Here is a 26,057-nt window from a genome sequence, read left to right on the forward strand (position 1 = left end):
ATGCAAAATGAGACACAGAAATGGAAAGATTTGTTAAAACGATTATTAGATGTAGTTTTGTTTCTTGCTGAGTGTGGATTGGGCTTTAGGGGTGTTACTCATTTGATTGGAGATTGTCAATGGAAATTTTCTTGGGTTATTAGAACTTTTAAGTCATTACGATCCGCTTTTAGAAGAACGTTTAAAAAACGTAAAATAGACACAAAACGAAAAGCAGGGATTGCAAGTACATTACTTATCGGCAGACATTCAAAATGAATTCATATTATGCTGTGCTGATTACTTGAGAACTTGTATTTTAAAGGAAAGAAAAGCTGTGAAATATTATTCCTTTGTTGTAGACGCAACACCCGATTCTGTTCATATAGAACAAAGTACATTCATTTTACAGTACGTTACTATTCAATCCAACAAATTCGAAATTAAGGAAATATTTCTTAGATTTGTTGACTGCAATAAGAAGACTGGAGAAGACATTGTTAATCTATTTCTTGAAACGCTAGAAAGGTATTTATTCCTATGTGGCTGTCGCGCACAAGGATATGATAACGGCTCCAATATGAGTGGATCATAAAAAGATGCACAAGCTCGCACTTGGCAAATTAATCCATTGTCAATAGTTTCTCCTTATGCATGTAAAAGTTTAAATTTATGTGCAGCAGAACCTTGCATTCAAATTGTAAGATTTTAGGCACTATAAAAAAAATATACAATACATTTTGTATTAGCACACAAAGATGGGAAAAATTAAAAAAATATTACTGGATGCTCTTTGCACACTATGTTAAATACACGCTGGTCTACAAGAATTGAAAGTGTTAAACCATTTGCTGAAAAAATTAATGAAATTAAAACAGCAATAGACTCTGCTTCGGAATTAAACTTAACATTGGAAACTTGATCAGATCTTAACGGAACAAAAAAATATATAGAATCTTTTGAATGCTCATTACTGGTAAAAGTATGGCACAAAGTTCTTGCAGCTATAAATTACAGAATTACTGTTTTACAAGCTCGTAATGCAACAATTGATGTAGTAATAACCAATTTTTCAAGTCTTCTGGTTGAATTAAATACAATAAGAGATACTATTTTAAATGAATGTAGATTTTTTGGCGTATCTTCACAGATAAACACAGAGATTTTGAGAGGAAAAAATATACTAAAAGGAAAAAAAAACAGCTCACGAGTTAAAAAGGACGCCGACAGAAGAATTTAGAACTAATATTTTCAATTTTTTCATGAAAAGCATCATTAGAAATATGGCAAGAAGATTTAATGAATCAAAAGAAATGGATTCTTTATTCAATATTTATTATGGTTGTTCCGTGACTTAAATGATCAAGAAATACAAAATAAGTGTGAAAATGATATCGATGATCATCTTAGAGATTTAATTTGATGTAGTAATAACCAATTTCAAAGAAATAATTTGTATATTGGCATCAATTTATGATGCCAATATACAAAATATTTCTCTTCGGCCAGTTGAATTATTAAATGAAATTAAAAAAACAAACTGGATGTGCTGTTTCCAAACATAATTATAATAAGGCTATTTTGCACAATTCCAGTGACAGTTGCTCAAGCAGAAAGATCTTTTAGTGTGTTGAAAAAAATAAAAAATGTATTAAGATCAGCAATAACACAAAATCCTCTAAATGACTTAGGGCTTTTATCTATTTAAGCCGAAATGGTTATGAAAATTAATTTTAAAAAAGTTACTAATTTGTTTTTGATTGGAGAGGCTCCCACAGCTCTATTATAAAAAGTGTGTAACAATACATTTTGTCCACCTTTTTTTTAACTTTAACTTTTAAAAGATTTAACTAATTTTCATTTTTAATTTTCAATGGCCAGAGCACGCTTCTAGCGGTCTTGGGTATATGATTGATCATAATGAGGGCCTGTTAAGAAAACTTCCCCAGGGCCCGAAGTTTCTCTCTGCGGCTATGGATATATACTCGCTTTATATAAAAAATACAAATATCAAAATACAAAGAAATAAGAAATAAACAGGCTTGAATGCAATGCTTAGTTAGCACTATTATGTTTTTACACAGGATAATAGCTAATGTTATTATAATTGATAGCAAGTAGTTAAAGTAAAAAACTTCGTTTATAGCTCTTTCTGAAATCTTCAACTTAAGAACAATCACGTTTGATGCTCCAAGAACAGTCAGCTATCATATGTACATCCCATCTACCCTGATAATATTCTTCCGTAGCCTTTAAATCTTAGTGAAATTGTTCATCTTGATTTTATTGTTCACTAACAGCGCCAAGATTTTTCGTTTTTAAGACGCTTAAGGCAAAGGAAGCACAACCTTTGGAATCACTATTTGGTGTTTGGGATTGTTAAGGCCGCTGCAAGAAGGAAACATTTCAGAGGAAAATTTGGGTCTAAAGTTCTTTTGCAATTGTATGTTGTTTCGTATGCTTTTAGTGTGATTAAAACGCCACGTTCTGCTGAAGTTACCAGTGAAACTGGTTTCTTTCTACACGTTGATACAACTTTTACAATTTGCATGACTGTAGTGCAACCGGTTTCATCTAGATTAAAAGTTCTTGATGGGGAAAAATGAAATCTCTCAAAAATTTTGTCTGTTAAAACCCTTTAACTCAAATTTGAACTCTCATATTTTTTAAGAGACAGAATAATCTGCATTGCCATAAAACTTCGTAGTCGACCTTCGCCTGCAATATTATGTTTTTCCCATTCTAGTGGAAATTTGAAATCTGGGAATATTTTTGCATAACCATATGCAAGGTTTCTTATGTTTTTATAAGTAAGGCGATAATTTATATCCGAGGAATTTTTATAGAGCAATTCTGTGATCTCTTGATAGCCTTTGAACAGTTGCTTTACTGTGTCTACTTAATTACCTAGGCATCAGTTGAACACAATTAAATTCAGCACCCTTAAATCATTAATTACTCGAAAACTACATAATAGATTTTTCTAAAATTTTTTTGTAGAAGTAAGCTAAGTTATTTATTTCAAGCATTTTTTATATATATTAAATTGGAAACCGAATACTTTTGCGAGTACTTGATATCATCTCCTGAATTTTGCTTTGAGTTACTTTTTTGAAGCCGTTTTCCACTTTTTCTCAAAATCTTTTTCATCTGAAGCTAATTTCTAAAACTTTTTCTCGATTTAATACTTCTTTACTCATTTTAACCCGATAACAATGGTAGCAATACTTAACACCAATACAATCAAACAACAACAGCTGATAAAAAACAAGCAACAACGGCTTCTTTCTTCAAAAAAAGTAGAAAAATCTGAAAAGTAGTTTTCGAGTGATTAACGATTAAAGAGTGCTGAATTTCATCGTGTTCAACCGATAAACCATTCTCATTGTTAGTATCATTTCCAGAGTTAATAATGGTAGAATATTTTCTTAATCTCGTCTAGTAGAGTAGATCCGTATTAAACGAGTCATGGCGCATTTTGGGTCTCTTTAAAAATAGCTAAAAAAAACAATCAAGTTACAACTTGAAATAAACAATTTAAAATATTTTTAGAATCAAAGTTTTTTCTTCAGTAAAAAAAGTAAAAAAAGTTTTGCTTTCTATTTTTTCTTGATACAGAAGATAGCACAAAAATGTAAAAAAATTTATATTTTGGGTTCTCATCCATAGAAGAACAATGTTTTGAGAGAAAAAACGTTGAATATGAATTTTGTGCAGAACAAAATTACAATTTTAGTGATATTTTTTTTTTCCGAAGGAAAAAACACTATAAAAAAATTTTAAAAATGAAAATGTGATTTTTTTTCAGATTAAATGAGCCATTAACATACCCATTTAATAACTTTAGATTCGTCAAGATAATAACATACATTTAATATGCCTTCCAGCTCAATTTTCACATATTTTGTTACTGTTAGGCGAAGATTGTTTTCATGTTTAAATGGTATGGAAAAAAAAATTGCCCTAAATTTTGAGACTTCTCTTTAACTCTTCAACATCGTCATCAACTCTTTTAAGTTTTCTGTGAGCTGAACAACTTGAAACTGTGAACTTGAAATTTACTGTTATTTAAATATGCCTAAGAGATCGTGACCTACATCGAAAATACGAACTTGGCTCTCAAAAGAAAAAGAAGATAAGTCTTTTTCGAAGACTTCAGGAACAAACAATGATTAATTACAAGAATAACGTTTAATTACATGAATTTTAAATAATTACTTTTATTTGTACTTAAGACATTATATTCTGTCGTCAAAAATCATAAAGCAAATTAATTTAAATATCTTCGTGTGACCATTTATTTTATAAATATCTCACAAATACAGTAAAAAAAACAAACTAAAAAACAAAATCTCACACAACTTCTGTTTTGATTGGTTAAAAAAAGAAAGCCAAATAAGTTTAAATAATCGGCAAGTTCACTTAAAAAACACGAATTTAAAAAGTAAAAGAAATAATTTAAAAGGTCGTTCGTTATGACTGTCGTTTGATATTTAACAATTTTCACATGGCGAAGCTCATTTAACAAAATGTGAGAAATCCTCCTGCGTAGAGCGTTCTTATCATTCATTTAACACTTCGAATTTACCTGAAAAACACAAAAGAAAGTTTTAATATAAAATTCATTCAACGCAATAAAAAGGCAAAAAGTTCAGCAAAAAACATAAGGCGGCTTAATCCATTTTTATTTCAAACAAAGATTGATTTTTTTAACAATATAAAAAACTAAGCAAATATGGAAGAAATAACGCGTAAATGAGAAATCCCTTTGCTGAATTTAAACATAATTAACATAAATTACATAAGGCATTCTTCACTTTCATTTCACCTTAAAAGCATACCGTTAAAAGTGCAAGACTATTCTCAGGAATTTCATCAACACATTTTTGGGATTTCTTTAAATCAGAACCCTAAATATAAAACACGCAAACCATATAAAATAAACGATCTTTAAAAGTTAATTTGAGTATTAATTATTATTTGTTTTTGGGATAAATATTAAAGGGTCATACATGTCTACTTTTTTTGCTAAACGAAAGTCTTGAAGAAATAGTTATTGAACTATTTCTGCTATGAAGCAATTGGCCGGCATTTCTTTCACGACTTTGGCAACAGAAAAACTCATACCACGCTTTCCGAACCTCAAATAACAAATAAACTGTAAAAACCAATTCAACGAGATTTTTAATGAGAAAAAAAAATTCAAAAAATTCTTAAAGGAAAATTTTAAAAATCAACATCATTTATTACTGCTAAACTTTGTAAAAAGTTGAATTCTTTTCAAAATTTATATTATATGTAAAGGATCTCAGACGCCCTGGTTGTCTTTAAGAGTGCAATACAAACCTCTATTAAAACTAGTATTCAGATTTGGGCTTTCCTCTGTAAAATTGGGAGCCTGAGAGCCCTAGAAATGGTGTTGCAAAGTGATACAAGTACTGCATTTTAGCCATAATATAAAGACAGTGCAATTTTAGTTCCTATTAACTCTACCATCATTTCCTCAGTAATTTCACCTATGACTATTAGTAGCCCAATTATAAATAATTGGGTTGACAGTAGCTATCTTACAACCAAAGTACATGAATGCAATGAGAATCAGATGGCTCAAATTAATTGATTACAACATGTCTTTCAACGTGGAAGTGAGATAATTAATGAAACTAATTTTTGCTATGCAAGTTGAATAAATATGTGGTTGTCTCGAATTCAATATTGCTAAAAATTTGTTTTGAAACATTTAAAAATGTTAAATGGGGTATGACATTCAATCAAAATCTAAAGAACTCCATAGACTCATATAGAATTATCAATCTAACAAAATATCTACAAAATATTTGTAGAATTTTTATAGCATTTGTATAGAATTTCAATTGAATATCTTTAGAAAATCTATAAAATCCAGTGGGCACCGACAACTTTCTCACGCTGGTACAATGTTTGTTTCAAATTAGCGACGTCGCCAATCTAAAACAAGCACCGACCAACGTGAGAATGACAAGTTTACGTCGAATTGCAATCGTATGAACTGCATTCCTTCAATAGGACTTTGTTGGTAAGTTTCTCCTAAGGGAGATTGCTTAAATGCCAACTCCAACTGTTCTTCTGAAGAAAGATTTGCAGTACTGAATTCTTCATCATTGATTGCATGTGATAATTGAGCTTTTAAGGTCAGTTTTTGAAAGAGTTCCTGTGTATAATTACTTGCAGCTTGTTTCTTATGTTTCTTGCTAGATTTATTTATATGATTTTTCCATTTGAAATCCGACTCTTTAAGACACTACATAAGGTGAATGAAAATGGGATTTCATCAAAAACAGGATTTCATAGGAATTTCTTTTGTAAACTCTTTAAGAGAATCTTTCTCTGATTTCTAATGCACAAACAAAACCTGGTTCCTAGCTTGGCTAATTGATTCAAAACAAAGTTGGTAATCTTTTCAGAATCTAACAAAGTACTGGCTCTTGTGCAGAGTGCTTCTAGACCACATTTTACTGGCTCCAGTACTTTAGTAAGTTCATAAAACTGACCTACTTCTGTCTGACTAATAGATATTTCAGTTTCACCTTCTAGCAGAGCTATTCTAAAAAACTATTTTAGTGCTTTTTTCAAGCAAACAAAACCTTTGAATCATATCAACAACGGATTCCATTAAGTTTAAAGCCCAGGATAAAATTGATTTTTTGACCTGTTCACACTGTTTTTGAAGAATTGCATTGGATACGTCATTGGAGGTGATTTCCTAAAATATAGACAAGTTTCACTTTTTTGATCACATTTTTGTTGTTGTTGAAGTTATTACTTAACTTCATTTGAGTTTAATCTTTTCAAACTTTTTCATGATATTAAATATTTTGTGGACTTATAAGAATGTTTTGACAAAGTGTAAAATGATGTTTCATCCCAAGCATTGAGTTCAACAACAAAGTGTCCTAAAATTGATTTTTTAGGTTGGAAGAAGCCCAATTTCTGAGACTTGATCAGTGAGTTAATGTTGTGTTGAAGTTTCAGATGGCTGATAAATCCACTCATTGATCTTCTACGGATTTAAAACACAAATAAACAGAATAAATGTAGCAAATAAAAACTTGGATTCATGTTTTTACTTTGATTAAAAAAAAACAAGACCAAACTTTATTTTTGATTTCAAATTCCTTGAAAGCATCTTCCCTCAATATTTGCCAGTGTCTTTATAGCAACTGTATTTAAACCATTGCAACTTGAGAATGTTTCATGTACTCAAAATGTAATTAATGTAAAATTAGTAATTTGCATAATCAAAAGATTACCGGTTAACATAATTAAGAATTTGGTTTAGTAATTCATTTTTGTAAACTTACTAATTTAACCGACTTTTGTATTTACTGGAGCTATCTTTCAGGTTCTAGCAACAAGGAATTGCTGACTGAAATAAATCTGTTAAAAAACAACTTCTACATTGTTTGTATTGATATTGGTATTTAGTAAGATGGCCATACATAGTGAAGGGTTTATTTATTCACATGAAAATGTTTTAGATCTAATTCCCTGAAGAATTTAATTACTAAGTTCTGCACTCACTAAAGAGTTTTTTTCATTTTTATTGGTCTGCGTTTTAAATGATGACAACCTGTTGATACTTCAATTAAATAAAAATTATTATATGATTAATGACTTTATAGAAAGTAGATTATTTTAACTTATTTCAAATTATTATGAATATTTTAACATCATTTAATCAACAAAATAACTATTCATTTCAAATTTGCTTTTACCTTCTTATTTCAGCTAAAATCAGCAAATAACAATGTAAGTTTTGAAAATACCCTTTTTTTTTAATTTTAAAAAACATGATCCATAACAATGATTTTTTAAAATTATGCTTTTATGATTTTGGTCTATTTAAGAAATAACTTTGGATCAAAAATATGATTTTAAGTTCATACAAATAACTTTTAAAATTTTAATAACATAGACCCAACACAATATAATGCTATATTTTAAAGAATAAAAATTGATAAACAAAAAAAAACTGCATCCAAAAAAAAAAAAAGAAGAAGAGAGCCACTTACCCTTGGATCAAGCACACAGTGGAAAAGGAAAATCAAAAACCCTTGCAGGCTGTTCACTATTGTAAAAATATAGCCAAGAAAAAGAGAAGTAGAATTTATATAGAAGACCCCAATAATCCATGTGATGCCAAGAAGACAGATTAACAAAAATGAGCTTTTTATCCAAAACCTATAAATAAAATTCTAATGACAAAACCAACTAAAAAATAAAATAAAATAAATGTTAAGTACAATAAAGTTTTACAAATGACGCCAGTAATACATTATTGTACTTAATTTGAATATTTTAATTTTGCATTACATCAACTTAATTTTGCATACCACAGTTCAGCAAAATTTGAAGCACGTTTCTTTGATTTAATAGCCACAATGTACAGTGATTTGATAAAGATAAGGATATTAATCTAAAATCAAATTTTAAACTGTATCTTTAAAAATGTGTCAAACCCTGAAAGTCTTGAAAACCCTTTTAAAGTACCTGATAAAAAAATCACTAAGCAAAAGTTTTATTAAAATTAGAGCAGTCATTATAATTAGTGTTGTTACAACTTTGAAATTATTTGACTGTCGACTAAATCGATTAATGTATTTTTCAAAGTCGACCAAAATCCACTAATACATTTTTAAAATCGACTAAGTCGACCAAAAGTCGATTTAGTCAAAATATTTGAATAAAAAATTTTATTATAATTATACACTTTGTTGCTTGACAATTTATTTTTTAGATGCTATGAAACAAATAGAACTTTAAGAGAGTAAACAAAAAAACTAGGTGGTAATACTGTTATAATAACACATGCTGTTGTTATATTAAGAGTATTTTATTTGTTCAATTTTAATTCATCTAATAGATTAGAATTTTATTAAAAAAAAAACAGTGGCATAGATAGGTGGGGGCAGATGGGGCGGCTAAACTTTTTTTGGGGTGGCAGATTTATATAACTTTTCCCCGTCTTTAACTGAGTGCCATAACACAGTACTTAACATTTTGTTTTAAAAAGCATCAACTGGTTACTATAATGAGAAAAAGAAAACTTATTAATGAAGTGGTGCTACATACAGTATTTAAAACTTAAGTTTATGCAATACAGCAAATTAGGTTCAATGTTCAGATATTTTGAGTTAAAAAAGCTGCTATGAATGATATTCTTATGCATGGCTCAATCTTTATAAATAATTTATCTTTACAAGATAAACTACTTATAAAAATATCTTTTTACTAATTGGTCAACATCATAACAATATTAAAGATTGATAAAACTAAATCAAGTGAAAAGATAAAAATAAGGAATTTAGGATGATTACCCGACTAAATTGATTTTTAGTTGATTATTAAGAAACTCATAGTCGATTAAATTGACTATTCAATTTTTCAAAGTTGACTATTCTCGACTTTGACTAGTCGACTTTTAGTCGATTTAGTCGCAGGCGATAATGACACTAATTATAATTTGATTTATCTTTTGGTTACTATACACATTGTATAAAATTGTTGAGTATTTGGTAAATTTTGTATAAGAGTGCAAGTAAAAAATTTTCTTACCTCAACAAATTATATAAAGCATATTTTATCTTTTTATATGAAGTATATTTTATTATCTTTTTATTATCTAAGTTAAAGCTAATGAATATAACATTTAAAGGAAGTGTAGATTTTTGTTTAAAGACTTTAAATGAAAAGTGCTTCCAACTCTCAGTGTCATGACTCGTGCAAAAAGGAGCAGAAATATTATTTTGGTAAAAAAGGAATGAGCCATCATTTTAACTTACAATATTTGAGATAAATATCAAACCTGCTTAAAAAACTAAAAATATGTCTAATTTTTAAAGAAAAACTGATGAAATTATATTTAAATTTTTAAATTTAAGCCATTTTTAAAGATTGCTGTTTATATCCACTCACATTTTGTATACTTTTTTTTTGAAAACTTGCTACAAAAACAGCATTTGAAACTAAGCGCTTCATTTTTTTATTCATTTGAATAAAAAAACAAAGCACTTAGTTTCAAATACATTTTAAAAACTTTTAAAACAAACTTTGATAATTTGAGTAATTAATATACAAAAATCTATGTATTTCCAAATATTTTTTTGTGCCTCTTAAAAATTTTAAAAAATCTGAGAATAGGAACACTTTATTTTTGAAGAAAACTGCTTCTAAAAAGTGCAAACTTTTTAACTAAGGCTTTAACTAAGACTTTTAACTAAGGCTTTAACTAATTTTTTTTTTTTATTCTAAAATTAAAAAGTTAAACATTGTCTTATTATAAATACAAACTTTAATTTTGAAACAACTAATTTTTTAAATAATCATGATCATGAAATATATTTTATGAAATTAAAGAAAAAAAAAAAACAAAAAAAAAAAAAAACAGTAAATAAATAAGAGAAAATCATACAGATATAATCAGTAAAACTGGTCCAACAAAACTCCAAATAAAACCATTTGTAACAGACAGCCAACAACTATTGAAAATAAAAATTAAATTAAAAAAAACTTCAACATAAGACCAATATTTTTTTTCCCAATCAAGTCAAGTTTTTTTTTCTGTTTTCCAAAAAGACAAGGAAAAAGAAAGCTTCCACAATGTTTTAAAATATTGTTTTCCTTCTTGTTTTTTCTCACTTTTTTGATTTACTTTTTGTGATATTTGTAATCAAAAATTGCTGAAACAGATTCTAAAAAAAAAAAAAAAAAAAAAAAAAAAAAAATGATATTACATAAAAAATCTTCAGTGGTTTTTGAAGTGCTGTGCCCTGGCATTATTCATAATAATGTTTAGCAGTTAAAGAGAGTGTGAAATAAAAAAAGATCTTGCATATTTTAAGGATTACAAGAAGTATACTTTTGTAAAAAAAAACAGAGTATTACTTTTAGGAAAAAGAAACTTGACTTGACAAAGATAAAAATCCTGAAACTACATTTCTTGATAAAATTGTAAAAATTTTGTTGCTGATTGATAAGAATGTTATAAAATTTTTTTAAGGGGTTAACAATACTTACTGATTCCTATGTTTACCATAAGCATTATAGTCAATCAAGAGGTTAATCACAATAACAATGGCTGGTAGAACTAAACATTAAGTATAAAACAAATTGGCCTTGTTACATCATTAAATTTCTGCTGCTATCAATAGAAATGATGATAAAAAAACATGTCAAAAAAATATTTTACCCCAACAAGCACATATATATTTTAAGGTTTGATGAGATGAGTTACCAAGCAACTTATACACTTGAACAAGCATCAGATAAAGAACAATTCCTTCAAATGCCATCATAAAGAATGAAGCCAAAAAAAAATAATGTAGCAATACTGCTATAATTTGACATCCCACCTAAAAAATAGTTAAACATCTTTACATCTGAATACCACCTTTCTTTCATGAAGATACTGAATATTACTCTCATTTAAAAAGATTTTTCGTTCAGGAAAAAAGAATTACCTTATTTTCTGTACTGTCAATTCCAAATAAAAAAATCAACTCAGCCACAAACAAGCCAAATACAAGGTTTTTATGAATAGTATTGCGGATAGATTTAATAGACCTTTACAGACAAAATTTAAATGAAAATTATCCTTAAGAAAAAATTTTACTTTCAAATATCACAAGAGAAGTAAAAGAGTGTAACGAAAAGATTTTAAAAAATCTTCAAATATCTTAACATTTTTAAATTCAAAAAAATTACTTTATGAAAATAAAAGAAAGAAACGAAAGCAACAAAGAGCTTAGTGAGATGCCAATTCCAAACGTTGTGATCATATCCATTACCATTACATGAGTCTCCTAAAAATCAACATTCTTTAAAATAATCTTCAAAACATTCATTCTATTTAAAAAGCAACAAGTTAAATCTCAAATAGTTAAATTTCACAAAATTTTTAAAAAAGTTCAGAAACAGTCATAAGAACTGTAACTCACTGATAAACTTTCAACAGCATTTGTAACAGACATCAAAACAGCAAAGTTTGTTAGATGGCTACAATGGCAAGTAACATGTGTATGATTGAACATGTGCACCTTGCAACCTTTGTCAGACCAATAACTACTGCCATTTAAGTCTTCAAGGTAAACACAGTTTGGAGTTGTCCCATTAGGAAACTGAAAACAAGAAAATACAAACTCATTCATTCATAATAGAAATGGATATTGAAGTTACAAACTTAATATAAATAGTAGTTTAAAAAGGTTTTCAATGCAGAGCTTGAAATGCAGAGAGTAAAAAAAATATTTAAAAAAAAAACTATTCTAACACTATTTAAATGCAATAATTTAATTCTTTGTTTCATTTCATATAAAACAAAAATAATTTTCTCTTTAAGTAAAAGCAGCAGAAGCAAAACAAAATGATTTTAAAATATATTAAGTTTTTACTTCATTAAATCTTTGAACAATAACCACAGGATTCTTGAAAGCTGAAGTGTGTTGAGGAAACAATGAAACAGTCAAAACTTTTGAGTTCAAAGTAAAATTTGAACCATTTTTTTGAAGCTGAGTTCCACTAATAATAATGAAAGATAAGTTAGTTATGAAATATAACAAAGAAAAATAACAAAGAAAATATTTAGCAAATAGTCTTAGGAATCAGTGCATCATGCATTTGAAATGTGATATAATAAATGGTGTGACAACTTTAACCAATCATGAATTTGAAAATGCAGCTAAATTCTGAGCATTTTAGGGGATATGTTAATATTAAATATTTATGTGGTCAATTGCCTTATTCAACAACTGAAGGAGACATCATTAGTAACATTCCTTTAAAGACAACAATATATTTGTGGTGCAAGTTGTTTGAAGATAGTACATGAACAAGTCTCAAGGTAGTGCAAGGTACGAATAGCCACATGAACCTGACAACCAAACATTGAACTGGTGAAGGAGCTGATTACAGTAGATCTAAGCTAAGTTTAACTGAGATTATGTCTAGCAACTGTTCATAACAATTTGACCAAATGTCTTGGGTTCAGAAGACTTTGCTCAGTTTGGATTCCTTACCATCTGTTTCAATAAACAAATAGAATCAGATTGCCTGTGCTCATTCAATTATTAATCAAATGGACAAATATACAAATATGGTGGAATGCAGAAATAAGTGACAGAGAATGAAACTTGGGTGTTATTCAACAGCTTGGCATCAATTGAGGAGGCTACACTGCAGTGGTTTAGATCACTACCAGCTGATCAATTTGAATAGAAACTAAATAGTTCTGACTATTATAAAGATATCATATGGTGTGATGGAGACAACATTAGATGGAAATAACATGCTTTCTTATGTTATTATTATGTAATAAAAAAAATATTGGTAAATTCTTAAGACTTTTTGAACATACCAAAAGTAAAAAATGATAAAATTAAAACTTGTGTACTTGCTATTTCAAGTTAATACTACCAAATAATGACAAGTCATGTAGACCTTAAGAAGAACATTGTCTATTGTATTTAAAGTATATAGTCAATTAAGTTTGTCACTTACTCAGGTACACCAATAAGTTCATCAAATCTGTTAAAAGTTGCCACAACTAACACTGTTTCCCTATCTGTAATTGTAAAATAAAACATATATTATAAAACATTTAAAAGAAAAAACAATTGTAACATAAACAATCATATTATAAAACATTTAAAAGAAAAAACACAATTAGATAGAAAAAAGATTATTTTCTGTACCTCTAAATTTACTCCAAGAAGCAATTCAAATAAAGGATAAAGATAAAATATTTATAGCAATCTTTTAGAGTTGAAAAAGATATTAATTATTGGTAAAACCTTTTTCACACAAAAGTAAAATAGACAAAAAATTTTCTTTGCAATAAGGTAGACCATAAGCACCACATAAAGCATTGCAATAAATTAAATATAAAATTTCTCAACTTTTTAATGCCAAAAATACACATAGTTGATTTTACAGGATGGAAGAGTGTAGATGTAAATAAAAAGATTTTATTTTATATAAGATACTAGAATCCATTGATGTTGTAAAGTAGATTTAAAAAAATACCTTCAGCAAACATGTCTTCAGGAAATTCCACAGCGTTTTCAAGAGACCTAACAGTGTTTTCACCTGGCAAAAGTTTCTGGATATTTAGTACTAAAAAATGAAACATTAAACATTAACACAGACACTTTATTATTCACTTCTGCCCAATAGTTTGAACTTTAAATGTTTACAAAATTTTACAATAACAAAAAAACCCCTTAAGTTTAGATTAGGTGCCTACATTAAATTCTTTATTCAATTTAATCTTGAATCAAATTATGTATAGATATAAAAATGGAATTGTATTTTTAGCATAAACAAAATTCCTCTTTTCCTAAACTATCTGATAAACTTTGTGAAAGGTGATTGGGAGGCTGTAAGAACCTTCTGAAGGTTCTGATTGGTAGGCTGTAAATAGTACAGCATTTATGGTTTATTTTGTCATTCTTCATATGTAAAGACGGTTTTTTTTTTAATTTCAAGAGATTTATTTAAAGACACAACTTGCTGTATCTTGTTTTGCTATTTTTAAGCTGTCTAAATTTATTTAAAAAGTTTATGATAGCTTGTTCTGCTTTTACACACTTTCCATAAAAGTTTTTATGGTCTTTTTTTATGGTCTAATATGGTCTCTTTAAGTCTACTTTTTAAAATCAATTTAGTTTTTCAACAAATTACACCTACTGCAAGTTAGAAAATGCATGTGTGTAAACCATGTAAAAACCATGTGTGTAAATCTTTAATTTTTTTAAAAGAAAATTTGCTACAAAATGTTTCAAACAAATAATGATGTTTAGAAAGTATAAATGGTGAGACTTTAGAAAAATTTCTTAATTAATTTAGTGTAAAGCACTAAAGTAATAAGAAAAAATTTTCCAGTTTCTTAGCACTTACTCTTTTATTAGCACAAAATACTTTTACAGTTTAAAAATCCTCAGGCATGGCAAATTCTACTGGATCCTAAACTAATTTCACTTGAGCTCAACAAATTACACCAGGACATAAAATTAAATATTTTCATTTAAATAGTTCAGCAAAGCTACAAAAAAAAAAAAAAAAAATTCTCAGAAATGTTTAAAACATAACATTTTACAGACTGTTTAATCAAGTAAGCTATGTGCAATATTATACAACAAAAAAACTGGGTCTATTAAGTACACAGTTTTTTTGTGCATATTGTATAAATTATAGTGCTGTAGGAGCTATTTTTTAGGAATGTGCTAAATGTGGTTTTTTTGCCAAACACTAAACATGAATATTCAGCTATGAATCTTTGCCAAACAGTGAATAGTTCAGCTGCCAAATCTTTCGATTTTCCAAGAAGTGAAAGAAATTTTTAGCATGTTTATATTAGCCAAATTTATCATGCTTTTGATGATTTTTGAAAAAGTGACTCATCTAAAAAATTTATGTTAAAAAAGGAAAAACGTTTAAAACTTTGTTTAAAAAAATGGAAAAAGATTTAAAAAGATTATTAAAGCTTGTGGAGAAGTAAAAATATGAATTAGTTTTCTTTAAAAAATGCTACCCATTTTTTGATTAAAGATAAATTTACACAGTGCATGTTTAAAAAGCTTTATTTCAGCATTCATTAAACTTAGTTTTTACAACTTAATATTAACTTGAAAATTTTTTAAGCTAGTAAAAGTAACAATGGCATCGGAAGTTTCTAAGAAAGACATTAAATTAAAAAAATTTTTTTTTTACATATATTGAGATCTTGAATCACATTTCCGATTGAATTCAATCTGAACTTTAAAGCTTTGCAAGGGCCTAGTTTGGACACACAGTAAATACTTATACATAGATATATACATAGAGAATCTTTAAGTGACTTGAATACTTGAATGATAGTAATAACTTTTAATTTAACTTTTGAACTTATACTTTTTAGGAAAAAAAGTCATAGATATAAAAAAAATTGTAAACCTATTGTGATTAGTGTCTTACAAAATAAAGGTCATCACGCTCATACATACAATGTGTCATCACGCTCATACATACAATGTGTCAATAAAGTAAGCACATTTATATAATTTTAATTACATTAAGCCTATAATAAAGTAAGCACTACATGAGTGCACTGTATAAGAATGCACTGTATGAGTACTGTTATATAATTTTCATTACATTAACCCTATAATAACGCAAAAATGTAAGTGTTGTTACATGAAACCTACAATGTACTGATAAAGTGTAATTGCAAAGTGTTCAATCAAGAACCAAAATCAATACTGACATTAAACTCTGGACTGTAAATATTTATAAGTCAATAGCCATACTTCTAGTTGCAAATTATTTATTTGTTGATATTAGTCTTTTTCAATAACAACAGCCTTCAAAAGTAAACCAAGCTGAACATGAATACTTTGTAAATCTTCAATTAAATATTTAGGTCAAAGGAATAAAATAAATATTCCTCATTAATAATTATCTATTATGATTTTTATATTAAGTAAAGATATTGCAACTAAAAATGCCAATATACCTATATTGTCTGATGAAATGACTTTTGAAGTAAGATTGCTTGTAAGTTGAACTGAAGTTTCAATAAGAGTGTCAGTCATTTTTAACAACTTCCCTGCATCTTTAGATTGAGTATCCTAAAGCATCCCAACATTTTAAGTACGTATTCAATTGTTTAAAACAAAAGATGACAAAAAATATTTCACAGGCAAAAAAGATTTAATTGAAGTAAAATAATGTAAAAAGTTTTGTAAAAGTTCGGTTAAATTTTCATAAAAAAACAAACAAACAAACAAAAAAAAACAGTAAAATTTTTCATTAAGTAACCTATAACTAAATTTTTAAATGAATATAATATTCATCCGAGTGATGAAATATTTCAATAGTCTTCATCTATATTGTTTTATGACTTATTAAGTTGTCTAAATTCTCAACAACAGTTTTTAATTTCTAGTTCTAAAAAATAAAATAAAACTCAAACCTTAGATAAATCATCCCAAAGTGGTGATGAGTTTGTATCTAGTAAATGACTTGTTATGTTAACCACTGTCTAGAGACAATTTTAAAAAATATATATGTATGTATATATTCAATTCATAATACAAACAAAAAAAATTATAACTATAATGGTTAACTAAAATTTAATTTTTATTTGAAAAGGCTTCCATGCAAAGTTTAGAAATAATTGAATTTCTTATTGAAACTGTCTTACTGAAAAAAATTGTCATTTTTTTAGTAAGAGTTTCAATAAGACAGTTAGTATTAGGTGGCTCTTCCATTTGCCTTCAAAAAGCATCACAGCAATGAGGCATCAAGTCAACTAAATTAATGAGAACATCCTGAGGAATGTTATACCAACATTCTTTAACTAAAAAAAATAAATGGTCTTTCTTGGTTGGTTTTTTACCAACTAATTGGCAGTTGGTGTACTCCCAAAGATGCAAAGAGGATTGAAATCTGGGCTCTGTGAGGAACTTTAACCTAATTGATCTATTACAAACTTTATTCTGGCTTTCAAATTTTTTACAATTATCTAAGGTTTCTTAACTGGACAGCAGTTATACAGATTATCTTGATACAATCAACATTTAGTTTTATTGATGCTACAGTTTGTGCCATGAAACTGAACCATAATTGTATTAAGTTTGATAGCAGTGTAGCAAGGAAACCAGTTTCTAAACTTTTGCACAGAAGCCTTTTAAAAAAAAAGTTCAATTATAATTAACCGTTATAATTTATAATTTTTGTGGTTTGTATTATGAATTGAATTAATATAAAGAACATTTGGTAAAAATTTCAGCTGATTTAAGAAAGCTTGTGAAAAGTTATGCTTTAAAAACTGAAAAAAAAAATTGGTGTTTCAAAACTTTTGCATGCTACTGTATACTTATATCAGAAAATATATACTTGTATAAAAAAAAAACATATTTATATTGAAACATTTGTACCTCAGAGAAGTGAGAAATTTGCTGTTGAGTTAACTTTTGAGAACTTCTAACAAGAGAATCAACAGCATCAATAACAACAATAAGATCACTGCCAAATTGCATATTATCTTTAGACAGTACATATGTAGAAAGCCGCATAGATTCTTTTGAAACATCAGAAGAAGATCTAAGCTGTAAAAATTTAAAATTTCTGATACATTTTTATGATAAAATTTAAAGTACATATAAAACAAAATAAAAATTAATACCATAAAGCGAAAAGAATTTAAAAATATTCAATAATATATATACAGGGTGACTGGAAAGTTCTGTCAGTACTTCACAATCAATTTATTTTTAATGTAATATGCATAAACTACTGAAATTACAGTAACAGATCAAGTAACATATGTAGTGTAAGTATACCAAGAATTATTCAAATTGGTCTCCTTTTCGGTCCACTGCCAATGATAATCAATGATGCCATGATTGTATGGCGGCACAAATTGTTTCCATAGTAAATTTTTTTCTATGATGGATGAGTGGCCTCCATCCTCTCCCAACCTGAACCCACTTGATTTTTGCGTGTGGGGTATTTTGGAGTCCAAGGTCAATGCTAAACAACATCACAACTTGGCCTCCATGAAATGAATGATGATCTGCGAATGGGAAAAATTTCCTATGGAAACAATTCGTGGCACCATACAATCATGGCGCCATCGATTATCATTGACAGTGGACCGAAAAGGAGACCGATTTGAATATTTCTTGGTATACTTACACTACATGTTACTTGATCTGTTACTGTAATTTCAGTAGTTTATGTATATTACATTCAAAATAAATTGATTGTGAAGTACTGATAGAACTTTCCGGCCACCCTGTATGTATATATATATATATATATATATATATATATATATATATATATATATATATATATATATATATATATATACACTGTGTGACAAAAGTTATCGTACACTTTAAAAAAATTACTAACTCTTTATTTAGAATAAAAGAAATGCAAGGAACAAGTTAAAAACTGAATAAAAACTATTTGATTTATAATTATTTAAACAAAAATTGAAAAAACAGAACAAGAAAAAAATTTTATTTTAATATCTTGATGAAAAAGCAAGAAAAGTAACAAAAAGAAGGTGACAAAAGTTATCATACGCTTTCAAAATAGTACACTTTGATAAATATTATGGGAATTAAACTTATATTTTATTATCGTGTATTTTGTCCTTTAGCTTTTACAACAGCAGCAAGACGTCTTGGCATTGATTCAACGAGTTTTTTTGTAATAGACGGATCGATTGATTCCCACGTCTTTACAATTTGGACTTTTAATTGTTCAATGGTGTTTACACCTGTTCTATCTATTCGTCTATCGATTTCATCCCATAAATGTTCTATTACATTCAAATCAGGTCTTTGAGGTGGATGATTTTGTATGTCCCAACCTTTTTTTTCCATAAATTCCATCACATCTTTGGCCTTATGTTTGGGATTGTTCTCTTGAAGAAAAACGAAGTCATCACCAATACCAAAATTACGTGCTGATTGTTCAACATTTTCTTTAATAATACGTTTATAGTAATGTTTATCCATATTTCCTTAAATAAATACTAACTTTCCAACACCTGCTGCCAACATACATCCCCAAACCATTACTGATCCATTTCCGTGTTTAAATGTTCGGACTGAAAGTTCCATTTTCTAAGCAATTTTTTGATGAATGCCATACACGAATTCTACCATCAGATCTTTTTACGTTAAATTTAGACTCATCTGTCCATAAGACTTTATTCCAGAATGAGTCTGGCATATCAATGTACATTTTAGCATAGTTTAATCGAAGCTTACAATTTTTATCACTAATACAATGAACCTTTCTTGGAACGCGACTCACTATTCCTTGTCTTTTAAGACTTCGAATGACTGTTTTTGGACTAATTTTAACCCCCAAATCGTTTTCTATTTTGCAAGCTAAAGTTTTGGCACTTATAAAACGATTTTTCTTGATTGTGGAAGCTAAGCTTTGTTCAGCACGCTTATTCAGTTTTTTTGGACGACCACTTCGGGGCAAATCAGCTAATTTTCTAGTTTTTTTGAACTTGTTAATAATTGAAGAAACTGTGGATTTTTTAGAATCAATTTTTGCAATACAATTTAACAATTTTCCTTCATTCCAATGCTTAATTATTAGCTTACGTATTTCTACAGTGGTCTTAACCCGTTTCGAGCTCATTTTACTTGTTTTTAACCAAAAACCATTTAAAACAATTGAAAATAATCTTAAAGTGTTTATAGTTTACTTTATTTTCAAAAATGTATGAAAAATGGTGGACATAACGGTTTGGACTTAAATAAATATTAGTGTACGCCAAGTGTACGATAACTTTTTTCATCATCTTTAATGTACTTTTTTCAAATTTTGAGCCTAATTTTAATGTTATTTCAATATAAATTCCAAAAAATTCATAAATTAACAAAATAAATACTATTAAAAAAAAAATTATAAATAATTTTCATTAAATATAGCAGAAAAATTGTGTCTATATTGAATTTTTTTTTTTTTCCCTTAGCGCACGATAACTTTTGTCACACAGTATATATATATATATATATATACACTGTGTGACATATATATATATATATATATATATATATATATATATATATATATATATATATATATATATATAAGCACACACATGTATATATATCATTTGGATTGATTTTACATAAAATACTATTAGAGTTCATGTTAAAGGGAATATTTAGATTATGACACATGAGAATACTGTTGTTTTTCATAGTTTTGACTTACAAGCTTTAAGAACATTTTTTTATTTATTTTCTTGTTTATTAAAAGGACCTTGGCTTTTAAATATCTGATTCACATTAATCAATTTAACAAAAAAATTTACTCAACAAAAATAAACCTTGCAAAAAAACAAAACAAAACAAAACAAAACCTGAAATATAATGAGAAATATAAACCAAAGAGGACTTGACATCCTCCTTCCTCTTATAATAAAGAATAATCATTTGCATCATCTTATAATTGTAAGTATTTTGAAACCCCTTTTCCTCTTTAGTTTTGTGATATATGAAGATCCTTAAAAGACTTAGAAACGCAATAATAAAAACAAAATACTTACAGTTGCTTTTAAAAATCTATTATCTGACACACAATTGCTCATGTTTGGTTGTTGCCATGATGCACTTAAGCAGCTGCGAGTTACATTTCCTATAATTTATTTGTAAGACTTTACATTTGTCATTAGACACTATTTTAGTCTAATGTATCTAAAATATAAAACCCACTGTAACACAAAGTCATTTGTGAAAAACCACCAATTGTTTCTTTTCACAAACAATTTTCACCATCTTTTTATTTTAACACATAGTTTAAAGCAACCTTTATACATAATACTTATACATTTTGACATTTTCATCATAATAAATGTTGTTTTAGCTAAGTGCTCTTTTAATGCTCTTTTTTTGAACTATAAAAATGCAAAACTTTTAACAATCAAAATAAAGCCTTCATGTAAAATACCTTTTGATTTCTTAGGACAATTCAATGATACAATTTGGCCAGAAGGAGTAGTTGGCCAGTTTACTCCTCTGAATCTTTCAGATTTGCAGTATGACATCAAAAGTTGTGCTAAATATGAAGCAGGAAAAATTTATAAACATGTGTAACCACTATAAACATTAAAAAAAAAAAAATTTTCTCAGTTAATTAAAAGCTTTTATTGTAGAATAACTTAATTTAAACCTTTAGTTTGAAAAGAGATATTTTTATAAGTTCCAAACACTTCACCATCACCAGTAGCAACAAACAAACTATACTCAGTAAATTCGTCCAGATTTTTAATACTAACATTCGTAAAATGATAATTTTTTATTCTGTAAGAAGTTTCAAAAGTTTTTGATATTGAAACACAAACTACTTTAAACTCTGTAACAAATGTGGAATCTTTCTCTGGTAGAGCAACTTCAATAAGAGCAGCATCTGTTGATATTTCAAGCACTCTCAAAGAAGATGGAGGAGGATATTTAACTAAAAATGAAACAATAATTCTATAATTTATACATAGATAATTTCTAAAAATGTTATTTTTAAAAAGTTATTTAAATATAATTTTCAAAATTTTTTTCAAAAAAGAAGAGAATTCTTTTTCGTTGAAAATTATAAAAGTTAACAATAAAGTTTCTACAAGTTTAAAACTTTGAAAGTTTTAAACATGTAGAAGCTTTAATGTTAAACAAGTTAAAGAACTCAAACCTTTGGTTTGGAATGCGATGCTCTTATGAGATCCAAAGTCTTTTCCATTACCAGTAGCAACTAATACATTATAGTCAGTGGACTCATCAAGATTTGGAATACTAACGTTAATAAGATGTTGATTATTTTTTATTTTGTAAGAAGTTTCAAAAGTTTTGTCAACTGAAATACATTTTACTTTGAATTCTGTAACAATTGCATAGTCAATTTCTGTTGTTGGGAGAGAAACACTAATAACAACACTATCTGTTGATATTTCAAGAACTGATAAATAAGTCGGAGGTGGAAATTTAACTAAAAAATAAAATTAGAGAACCAAACGTTTTGTGAAAGAAATATAAGAAATAATTTCAATATTTAATGACTATATAAATTACATAATTATACAAACTATATAACTATATTTAATCTATAATTGTATTAATTATACAAACTATATAAATTGTATAACTATATAAAATGGTTAACATGCTAAAGGAAAATATACAATAGCACGCATTTATCTACATGCAAATGCAAAAGTTTAGAAACACCAAACTTTTTTCAACAACGGTTTTTAAAACATAAAATTTTATAAATTTCCTCAAATCAGCTGAAATTTTCATCAAATGTTCTTTATTCTAAATTCAATTAATAATACAAACTACAAAAATTATAAATTATAATAGTTAATTAAAGTTGAACTTTTTTTTAAAAAAGACTTCTGTGCAAAACTTTAGAAACAGTATCACACCCCACAATTAAATCAAGTTTTTATAAACAAAAGCATAATTTAAGGCCAGAATATTTGCAAAATTTGATAATTAAATTACTTTGAGATACTTTAAAAGCAGTGAAGTATGATAATTGAAATATTTGTGAAATTTTATAATTCAAGTACTTTATGATATTTCAAAAGTATGGGAGAGGCTAAGGAGGTTTCAACTGAAATAAAAAAAATTAATTACAAAAGCTGTGGAAAAAAACATTTTATAAAAGATTTCTAAAGTTTATGATGTTTCAAAACCAGGAATAAGTCATATTATTAAGGGATTTTTTCTGTTCAAAACTATTGAAAACAAGCCTTGTACAGGCAGAGTTAAAGTTACAACTGAAAAGGCTGATAGTTTATTGGTAGAGTATTTTAATAAAGATCTTTGTAAACTGTAACATTGATACACATAAACTGTAACATAGATACATAACATTGTCCGGTTAAAAAAACATTGATATTTGCAAGAAATTTGAAACCCAGAATAAAACTTGCAATAGATTATATTAATTGGATAGTTAATGATTGGTCAAAAGTCCTTTTCTCTGACAAATCAAATTTAATTCTATTCAGTAGTGATGAAATTAGGTATATCAGACATCCATTAGGAGACAAACTCAATCCAAAATATCATAAGCATGAAAGAGGAGACGTTATGGTTTGGGAATGTTTTTGCAATGACTATGTGCGTCTCATTCATCACATAGAAAGTATTATGAATCAAAAAGTTTATTTAGACACCATGAAGAATGTTATGCTGCCACATACAAAAGATAAAATAACTGGCAAGTAGATTTTGCAACAAGATAATGATCCAAAGCTTGTGCCAGATCTGTTAAGGATTTAAATGAGAATTTAAATAAGGATTTAAATCTTTAAAGGATTTGAAATAAAAAAAAATCAAAGTTCTTAAATGGCCCTCAGAAAGCCAAATCTTAATCCTATTAAGCATTTTTGGGATTATATTGAGTGGCAATAACTTGGTGGAAAATCAACCAAGAAAGAGTATTTATTTGCTTTGATTGAAGAATGTTGGTATAACATTTCCACAGGATGTTCTCATTAATTTAGTTAATTTGATACCTTATCACTGTGATGCTGTTTTGAAAGCAAATGGATTAGTCACTAAATACTAACTGTCTTACTAATCTTTATAACTTATATGTATTTGGTAAAACTTTCAGCTGATTTGAGAAAAAATGTTTTAAAAACTGAAAAGAAAAGGTGTTTTTAAACTTTTGCTTGCTACTTTTGGTCAAAACAATTGTATTAGTTTATGAGTTTTAAGTCATACATATAGCAATCTAAATCAAGCTTTAAAAAGTATACTGTTAAGGTAATAAATTTAACAATAAATTTTATTTTTGTTATAATTTCTATTTAACAAATGAATTAAAATTATTGGTAGTAAGGAAAAAGCAAAATTAAGGATTTTGTGTTTTGTATGAACTCAAGCCAAGAATTGTTGAATTTTTTCATGTGTGAACAACAAAGAAAAACTGCTTCAATAAAAAATCAGAAGGCTTCTTTTTTGCATGTGATGGGGGATGAAGAGTAATCATGACAAAAAACGCATTCACAGCAAAAAGCTAATGCTGTGCATCTGGTGGGATCAGATCAGAATAATTTACTTTAAGTCACTCCAGCCAATAACTACTACCAAAGATAATTGATGCAATTAAACAAAGCATTGAAGCTCAAATTTCCCCAATATGCCAAAAGTCACAATAAAGTAATCTTTCAATATGACAACAACCGGCCCATGTTGCAAAAATAATCAAGAAACTTTAAAGGATTTCTTTTGTAAGTTTAAAGGGATGCCCTACCCTGCCTGCTATATTCACCAAATATTGTTCCTTCTGACTACCACTTGTACTGGTCAGTAACTTATTGCCATATTGCAGCACTTCACTTCTGAAAAAATGGCCAGTACTGGGTTGATTTTTGGATCACTTCAAAAGATAAAATTTTTTCAAAGTAGAATCTGTATGCTGCCTGAATGATGAAGAAAAATTGTAGCTAACAATCGAAAGATTTCAAATAAAATGCATTGTACCAATTTTTCTGAATAAAGCTTCAAAATTACAAAAAAAATAAATAAAAAAAAACCTCAAAACTTATTTGTACCCCCCAATAACTATAGTTTTAATTTAGTAAAAATTAAAATTTTAACAAAATCCTCTTTAGATTTTAATTGCTTCACTAATTTTTAAAGATGTAAGGGACATCAAAGATTATTTTAAATAAGTTATTTATAGGTTTAAATATATAACTGTATCAACACTTAAAAAATTGAAGTTGTTAAATTAGTGACAAACATATTAAAATGATATCAATGTATATAATTTTAAATGATAGTTTAAAAAAATTTCTAAACAATAAAGTCTTCTTAATAAGATTACCTTTTGTTCTGCATTCAATCTCTTTTTCCAGACTAGGACCATCCTTTAATTGAAAATTGATGTAATATAATGTATTCTCAGTCAACCTCATTACACCATATAATAACCAACCATAATTGATAAGTGTGATCTGGTGCTTGTAAATATATGATGAGCTATTTCGCACACTAATTATGTATGTAGTATTAAAAGGCTTTAGTTGAAGATGCAAAAAAAACTTTATTGTAATGTTTTCCCAGGTCACATTTAAAACCATAATATTAGTGGCAGGTGTTTTAACCAAGGTTGCTGCAAAAAAGAAAAATTTAATTAGCAATTATGCATTAAACTTAAATTAAAATGAAAAATTTATAAAAAAAAATAATGACCTTATTCTTTCAAAATCATTTGGATGTGAGCAAAAGTAAGGAAAAAGAAACTCATATTAATTCCATTAACTATATCTTGTAACTATGTCATGAACTTATGCTTTTCTCATTTTAAAGTTAAATTTGAAAACAAAAACTTATGAATATAAATTTGTAAAACTGTAACTATGTCTACATAATGGCACAATATGCGTTAAGCATTAAACACAATAACCAATAATGTAATGGCAAATGTCTTATATCACAAGGATGGTTATATCACAAGGATGGTTAAACCTTGGTGTGTGAGCTGTAAAAATGATATGTAATACCAAATTATTG

General features: G+C 27.6%; 2 protein-coding genes across 4 annotated transcripts in view; one reads left to right on the forward strand and one right to left on the reverse strand.

Moving 5' to 3' along the window:
* LOC149880115 (uncharacterized) lies at positions 1–2,585 on the forward strand. Its single transcript, XM_090069994.1, has 3 exons — positions 1–135; positions 305–507; positions 2,447–2,585. The coding sequence occupies exons 1-3, from the start codon at positions 1–3 to the stop codon at positions 2,583–2,585; spliced, it is 477 nt and encodes a 158-aa protein (XP_089926120.1).
* Positions 2,586–4,253: 1,668 nt separating this feature from the next.
* Positions 4,254–26,057, reverse strand: part of LOC145194847 (uncharacterized) — a 56,846-nt gene continuing 35,042 nt past the window's right edge. For all 3 annotated transcript variants that reach the window (XM_090070126.1, XM_090070127.1, XM_090070128.1), the window contains 22 exons: positions 25,369–25,656; positions 22,216–22,509; positions 21,706–21,990; positions 21,484–21,591; positions 21,083–21,171; positions 17,931–18,101; positions 16,964–17,032; positions 16,505–16,619; positions 14,038–14,127; positions 13,513–13,576; positions 12,408–12,534; positions 11,955–12,134; positions 11,722–11,819; positions 11,478–11,580; positions 11,207–11,369; positions 11,035–11,104; positions 10,430–10,496; positions 8,352–8,434; positions 8,031–8,199; positions 4,992–5,120; positions 4,821–4,889; positions 4,254–4,567 (listed from right to left, as the gene is read on the reverse strand). In XM_090070126.1, coding sequence (XP_089926252.1) covers positions 4,550–4,567; positions 4,821–4,889; positions 4,992–5,120; positions 8,031–8,199; positions 8,352–8,434; positions 10,430–10,496; positions 11,035–11,104; positions 11,207–11,369; positions 11,478–11,580; positions 11,722–11,819; positions 11,955–12,134; positions 12,408–12,534; positions 13,513–13,576; positions 14,038–14,127; positions 16,505–16,619; positions 16,964–17,032; positions 17,931–18,101; positions 21,083–21,171; positions 21,484–21,591; positions 21,706–21,990; positions 22,216–22,509; positions 25,369–25,656 — 2,849 coding nt within the window. In that variant the 3' untranslated portion in view covers positions 4,254–4,549. The remainder of the gene's footprint in view (positions 4,568–4,820; positions 4,890–4,991; positions 5,121–8,030; positions 8,200–8,351; positions 8,435–10,429; positions 10,497–11,034; positions 11,105–11,206; positions 11,370–11,477; positions 11,581–11,721; positions 11,820–11,954; positions 12,135–12,407; positions 12,535–13,512; positions 13,577–14,037; positions 14,128–16,504; positions 16,620–16,963; positions 17,033–17,930; positions 18,102–21,082; positions 21,172–21,483; positions 21,592–21,705; positions 21,991–22,215; positions 22,510–25,368; positions 25,657–26,057) is intronic.

This window comes from Hydra viridissima, unplaced genomic scaffold (genome assembly GCF_058129835.1).
Source record: "Hydra viridissima isolate aposymbiotic clone 2 unplaced genomic scaffold, HvirCarnegie_v1 scaffold_13, whole genome shotgun sequence".
Taxonomy (NCBI): domain Eukaryota; kingdom Metazoa; phylum Cnidaria; class Hydrozoa; order Anthoathecata; family Hydridae; genus Hydra; species Hydra viridissima.

Coding starts and splice junctions, on each gene's coding strand:
- LOC149880115 (XM_090069994.1), top strand. CDS start 1: ATGCAAAATGAGACACAGAAATGGAAAGATTTGTTAAAACGATTATTA. Junction 136..304: donor GTCAATGGAAATTTTCTTGG/GTTATTAGAACT, acceptor TGTATTTTAAAG/GAAAGAAAAGCTGTGAAATA. Junction 508..2,446: donor TTTCTTGAAACGCTAGAAAG/GTATTTATTCCT, acceptor GTATGCTTTTAG/TGTGATTAAAACGCCACGTT.